A 7,088-nucleotide genomic window follows, 5' to 3' on the forward strand; every position below is an offset into this window, starting at 1 on the left:
GGACACATACATTGACAATGTTGACATAAATAGCCATCAGGCGTCTGTTCAGCATCTCAGCCAAGACAGATTGTCCTTTTGTCATTTCTCTTCTATTTGCTCATCTGTTTTTCATACCACTTATAAATCACGTGTTCAGCAGTTTATGTTCTGGACGGTCTCTTCTTCTGTCCCGTCGTTTTAATCCATCATTTTAATCCTCCATTCAGTCGGTCGTTGACAAGTCAGTCATTGTACAGGTCATTATTTATCATCGCAGCCTCTCCCTGGGGGGACATCTGAAGACGCCGCTTCTTGCCAAAAGTGGAGAAGGAGTTGTGCACGTCCAGCTCACTCCGCTGTGCGGTGGGCCTCAGGGTGCAAAAGCCTGACGGCGTCCCGGGGATGTACACGTTGTGGTGGTAGTCAGGTGGCGGGTGTGGGTGCGGGTGGGAGGGGATTGATGGCTGCTGCTGTTGTGGGGGAGGCGTGCAGCGAGGAGTCCAGGGCCGAGAAGGGATCCCACTGGGTGAAGGAGACATCTTATATTCTGTAGCATGACACAGTTATGGAGAAAGGAGAGGAGAAGCCACTTAATACATCATGTGCTATTTTCATCTGCATAGTTTGTTTAGAAAGCAGTCAGAGGAATAAACAATTGTGTACAACAGAAGATAAGACCAGCAGCAAAAATACAAAAAACCCTGCATATGCTGGTGGTAGTGGTGGAGATGAGGAAGGCCTTTGCCAACAAACGCATTAAGAGAACAACAAAGCGAAACAGAATTACATGAAAGACTGGATGTGTTCTGTGTTTTTAACAATACTTGTGTCTTGTATGCATGCATAAAACACTGTAAGTGCACGTAGTCGTACATATGCATGGAGTTTTGATGTCGCTCAGATAAAAGCTGTTTACCTTTCATGCCTTTCATGTGAGTACCCCACGTCCAGTACTGTCCAGGTGCCATGGAGGTGACATAGTTTTCTGGGTCTGCGTGCATGGCCTTACGCATGAGGGTGCCATCCATGTTGATGGAGTTGTAACTACAAACAAGAAGACAGTCTGTGTTACAGCACACTTTGCAATATATCAACACATTTTAAATTCAGTCTGTGCAGGAGTTTAACGTTTGAGTATAAAACATAACTTTATATTGAGGAAAAAAATGTCAGTCTAGTAGAAGACTCGCAAAGGTAAAAAACAACACCTTTTGATGGAGGAGTTCTGATTCTTTGTAAGAGTCCAGTCTGTGTTTGGCTGCTTCAGCTGTGGGGGTAAAAAAATAAAGACATGTCAGACTTGGCTATGCAACATCAATATAAATTCACATCGACAATGCACTGTTCTGTTCTGAGAAATGTACCTCTTTTAAAAAGTTTTTATTCAAAATGTGTTTCCAGAGTTCTGGCAGGAGCGTATATTCCTGTGTTTGCCCTGAAATGGAGACATGGCTCTTTATAGATGGAGCGTGGCTGCCCCCCTGTGGATGTTTGTCAGAACACACATTTCAAGAGCGGAGGTGCTGTTGCCTCGAGCCACGACTCGCCTGTCACTTAGTTTCGCTTTTATCCTCTGTGGCGCAGCGGGAAGGGTGCACGAGAGCACATAGTGATATTTATTCCCGATTTGAGTCCCGTAGTATGAATTCCACGCTCTATTAATTCACCTAAAGTTGTTAACAAGGAGAATGCGACGTAAGCGTATTATTAGATTCGCTATTCAAAATACTCTCCTCGCCAACTACGCATAAAACCAATTAGAACCCCACCGGGATGAAACGAAACATGATTTTAATCTTCAAAGGAAACCGTGCCAGGGAGGAAATTAAGAAAATTACACACGTCATTGTTTTGTGGATTTTATGCATCATTTTACATTAATATTTGCCTGATGCTCCTCGAGCAAGGTTTTTAATTAAAAGTCTCACAGAGAGCCTTGAAAACTTTGCGGGCCTTGCAGCTGTGAGTGCACGACACAACACCGCTCCGCACGCGCACATACCATGGCGCACACATTTCACACACCTGTCCGGTGTGTTGTTTTACACGCTTCAATGTGTATTTAATCTCCCTTTTCACCTTCAATCCATCAGCTTGAGCAGGCCTCTGCTCTTGCTTTATGTAAGGCTCAAATAGTTCCATTGTAATTTGTCTTTTATGTGTCACCGACGACCTCAAGACGACTCATGTGAGTACGCTGAGGGACACCACTGGGTGAATTAGTGGAACCAATTAATAGTAGGAAGGACACTTTCTCCTCAAGGAGTATAGCCTCGGGCAGAACAATCACCGTGACCTCGAAATCCCTCTTGTGGCCAGAGGTATGTGTGTGTGCGTGTGTGTGTGTGCGCGCCAGTGACCGATTTGACATTTCCCAGTCTGCCTGGTGGAGTCTGGTTTCAAGGCTCTTAGTCTTTGTCCCCTGTTTTGGTGAAAACGCGGAGACGAGAATTGGCATTACGCACACATTAACGGTCTGCTGCTCTGTCTATTAGGATTAGAAAACACCAGTGGAGACATCCTGCCTCTGTAAATTCCCTCTCTCCTTGTCTCCTTCCTCCCCCCTTCTTCTTCTATTTCACTCCTCCTCCCCACCCTTGCTCGACAAATATGAAGCCACATCTCTCTCTCTCCCTCTCTCTCCTTCTCTCTTTCTCCTCACATTCAGAGGACAACGCCGGGGCCGATCTACAAGCTGTCCACGTCTCAGTCCAGCCATGTCCTTGCACCCCCTCCTTCCTCTTGCCCCCTCCCCTCTCTCGATGTCCTCCCCTGTCTCCCCAAAACCGGCCATTGCCATTTTTCATCAATAATGGACAGAGTCCCCCCTACCCCACCCCCCACCCCTTGCGAATACGCCACATTGTGTGTAGTATAATGGTTCGGTCGTGCTTGTGCCCTTGAGGCATAGTTAGTGAGGTTATCTGTCCTATATTGTTAGTTTGAGAACAAGAAGGCGTGTTGCAAACCCGACTGGTCGAACAAGAATTGTCTGAACCTTGTGCAGATAGATCCAAACGACTGTCATTCACCTTGTCTGCAACGTAACCTTGACTTTTTTTGTGTGTGCGTGTGTTCATACTCAGGTAGATGCTCCCGCTGTACGCAGGTGTGTGCGCTACCTCGTTGCCCGAAAAGTGTTTGGCAGTGGCACCGGGCGATGCTGACATCATTCTCGCAGGTCACTTTCTGTTATAATTAGTCCACGGATCATTATTAAATGCTCGAATTATTACCAGGACTGAGCAGGGGAGCCACCTTGAACTACATCTCCTCTTCCCTCTCGCACAGTAATTGACATCTCACTTCGTTCGAAGACACGGTTTCTTGCGCAGCATATGCTCCTCGCAAGATGGGGCTTTACACTTTCATTAACATGCCAATTAAAATGTAATCTCACATCGTCTCATTTCATTTCCCGGGTGCAGAGCATTACCATATGCAACACCATTAGGATTAATTATTAACATGATTAAATATATATAAAAGGAGTGAAGACAACATGCTGTGCAAAACACTTACTAACAAGAGAGAGTGAGGGGAGGGAAAACAATGACTTGACTCAGTTTTGTGCTGAAGTTCAGTTTAAACCTGTCTGGCATGCATGATTTGACCTTCATGGGAGAATGTCACTGTCTAGATTCTTATCAGGTAGAGGGCTGATATGGATTTTTTATTATGGCAGTGAGTGAGGTCGATTTAAATGGACAAAGCACATCGCCTTGTACTATATGCTGGCTTCTCTGTACCTCATTGGGAGTAGTTGCTCCGTTGTTCACAGATGCGCTCCGGCTTTGCGCGTTCCACGAGTTTTCCGCGCTCTTTGCCTCGTTGTTCCTCGGTGTGCTGCTCGGGCTGCACGGCTTCAGAAACATAAAGTCACTTTTGGCTGATTCGGGTGTCAGACACACTTTATAACAATATGACTGAGAGAGACTGCTATTTCCATTCACCTCCATGCAGTTCGTGGGCACTTTAGCAGCGGATGAAATCTGCAGGTTGAGGTTGGATTTTTTGAACACCTCCGGAGGCGGATCCGGCTGAAAGCCCCCGCAGCAGCAGCAGGCGAACGGGGGCAGGTTGTAACCGCTGAGGGTCTCCCTGTCCTTGTAGCACTTGACTGCGGCCAGAACGATGATAGCCACCAGGAATATTAAAGATATTGTGCTCAGTGACACGATCAAGTAGAGAGCGAGGTTTGAGGGGGGCTGTGGGCTGAGTGTCAGGTCGCCGAAATCTGACAGCGACTCCGGCACGCTGTCTACCACTGTGAGGATAATAGAGACGGTGGCGGAGAGCGGCGGCTGTCCGTTGTCCTTGACTAATATTACCAGTCTTTGTCTTGTTGCGTCTTTTTCCACTAGCCGGCGTATAGTCCTGATTTCTCCCGTGTACAGAGCCACACTGAACAGACCCGGGTCCGTAGCCTGCAACACCTGGTAAGACAGGCGGGAGTTCTGCCCTGCGTCTGCGTCTAATGCCGTTATTTTGGTAACAAGATACCCAGCATCTACTGACCGCGGAACCACCTCTGTGGCTACTGTGCCGTTTTTAGGTAGCGGGGATACAATAACAGGTGCGTTGTCGTTCTGGTCCAAGACAAAGACGTTGACTGTGACATTACTGGCGAGGGGGGGAAATCCAGCGTCCTGCGCCTGTACCAGAATCTGAAAGTTTCTAAGTTGCTCATAATCAAAGGAGCGCAGTGCGTAGATATTGCCGTTGTCAGAGTTGATTGAGACATAAGTGGACACGGGCATGCCCTGAATCTGACCCTCGAGAATAGAATAGGACAGATACGCGTTCTGGTTGGAATCGGGGTCGAACGCAGTTACAGAGCAAATGGAAGCGCCAGGGGCATTATTCTCTGTCACATACACTGTATATGAAGGTTGAGAGAACCGCGGGGGGTTGTCGTTGATGTCAGACACTTGAACGAGGATGTTTTTTCTGGTAGAGAGCGAAGGAGAGCCCAAGTCCCGGGCGGTGAGGGTAATGTTGTACTCAGACACCGCTTCCCTGTCCAGAAACTCGCTTGTCACCAGAGTATAATAGTTTTTAAAAGAAGAATGGAGCTGAAAGGGGACGTTGCTCGGAATTTGACAGTCAACGTTCCCGTTTTCTCCCGCGTCCCGGTCCATGACACTGATCACAGCTATCACCGTGCCCGGCGGCGCGTCTTCCTGGACAGGAGTGGACACTGATGTTAGGATGACCTCGGGCGCGTTGTCATTCACATCCAGGATGTCAACCAGCACTTTGCTGTGCACTGCCACAGCTGAGGGTCCTCTGTCTTTTGCTTGGACATACAACTCATATACACTGTCTTTCTCATAGTCCACAACGCCCTTCACTCGGATTTCTCCCATGTACGGGTCCACGCTGAACAATTCACGCACCTTGAGTGGTGCGTGCCCGCTAAACGCATAAGTCACCTCCCCATTCGAGCCTTCATCCAGGTCTGTGGCGTTCAGTTTCAGCACCAGCGTCCCCCTAGGTGCGTTCTCCACCAGGCTGGCCCTGTAGACTGAGCGGTCAAATACTGGGACATTGTCGTTGGCATCCAGTACTGTAATGGTTATCAACGCTGTCCCAGTACGTTCCGGTGACCCTCCATCGTAGGCAGTCAGAACCATTTCATGCCTTTTCTGCTTTTCTCTGTCGAGTGGGGTGTCCAGCACGAGCTCAGCAAACTTGCTTCCATCATTGCGCGTCTGGATATTTAGGACGAAGTGCTCGTTTGCGCTTAGCTGGTAGGAGCGCAGAGAGTTAGTGCCTACGTCCTGGTCCTGTGCGCTCTCCAGCGGGAAACGCGAGCCGGGCGCAGCGGACTCTGTGATATCAAGATTAAACTCGCTCCACGGGAAACTGGGGGAGTTGTCATTAACGTCTAAAATCTCCACTTCCACTCTGTACAGTTCTAATGGGTTTTCAATGACCACTTGTAAGTGTAAAAAGCAGCTCGGGCTTCTTTCACACAGCTCTTCTCTGTCTATCTTTTCGTTGACGAAGAGAATTCCATTCTCCAAGTTCACTTCTAAATATTGCTTCTTTGCGCCGGAGACAATACGAAACCGACGTGCGGAAAGCTTGGCCACATCCAAACCCAAGTCTTCGGCGATGTTGCCCACAAAAGCTCCATGCTCCAGCTCTTCGGGAATGGAGTACCGAATTTGCGCAAGAACCAGGTCCACTACACACGCACACAGAAGCAGACATATAACCAGGCCAGTCACCGGCACCCAGCTGCCTCTGGAGAGTCTGTTATCCATTTCAGCAGCGTGCGTAAAATCACCTCACCCAGACATCTTTCTCCTCATAAAACCATCCAGCTGTAAAGTTCAAAAGTAAATACAGATGGTCAGTCCGGAATAAAAAAAAATATCTTCAGGTCTAAGTTTGCTACATTGATGTTTATGATTAACTTTCACGAATACTTCAGATGAGAGAACGGGAGGGGAGAGGAGAGTGAAAGCACCTCTCTCTGTGTTGTGCTCCACGCGCAACACCAGTGGTGTGTGAGCGGGGGAGGCTCTCGCTTTGATTTTCCAGTGTATTAGGCACTCGGAGGAGCTGGTGGGCAGGCGTGTGTGTGTTTATGTGTGTGTGTGTGTGTGACAGAGAGGGAGAGAGAGAGAGAGAAGGAGAGAGAGGGAGAGAGGGGGTGGTCATAGCTTCTCGCAGCTCCGTATTGGAGGACGCCGACGCGAAGTGAGACTCTAATTACTGGAGACGTTTAACCCTTTCACATCCTCGTGTCTGCGCGTCTGACCCATTAATATGACGAGAAGGCGTAAGTTTGACACCAGACGTCAGAGGCAGATTTGGATTAAGAGGTAAATTGTGTCAATGTGGGTGTCGTTTTCTTGGCTGTATTTACGAGATGAGGGTAGATAAGGATTTTCCTTGATGTCCACATTGCCTTCCAGGCCCAGGATGGCAGAGACAGCAAACATTATTTCACTGGGCTGTGGCTTATTACAACTCCCAATACAGCTCCAGAAAAGAATAAACTGGTGTTCTGGGGTTCCAGTGTTATATTTCTCTGTACAGAAAACAAAAACACACATTCACTTTGCCTCAGTGGCCCAGTGGCCAGTACCAGT

The 7,088-nt window shown here is 48.1% G+C and overlaps 1 protein-coding gene across 1 annotated transcript; it reads right to left on the reverse strand.

Moving 5' to 3' along the window:
• Positions 1-224: 224 nt before the first annotated feature.
• On the reverse strand, positions 225-6,266 carry LOC311491471 (protocadherin-10; the record flags this gene model as incomplete). The annotated part of the gene is made up of 4 exons (XM_084549399.1): positions 3,732-6,266; positions 1,191-1,249; positions 899-1,026; positions 225-529 (listed from the first exon to the last, which is right to left on the reverse strand). The coding sequence occupies exons 1-4, from the start codon at positions 6,252-6,254 to the stop codon at positions 225-227; spliced, it is 3,015 nt and encodes a 1,004-aa protein (XP_084405525.1). The 5' UTR covers positions 6,255-6,266.
• Between the last annotated feature and the right edge of the window lie 822 nt (positions 6,267-7,088).

This window comes from Chelon labrosus, assembly GCF_963514085.1.
Source record: "Chelon labrosus genome assembly, chromosome: 8".
In the NCBI taxonomy this organism is placed as follows: domain Eukaryota; kingdom Metazoa; phylum Chordata; class Actinopteri; order Mugiliformes; family Mugilidae; genus Chelon; species Chelon labrosus.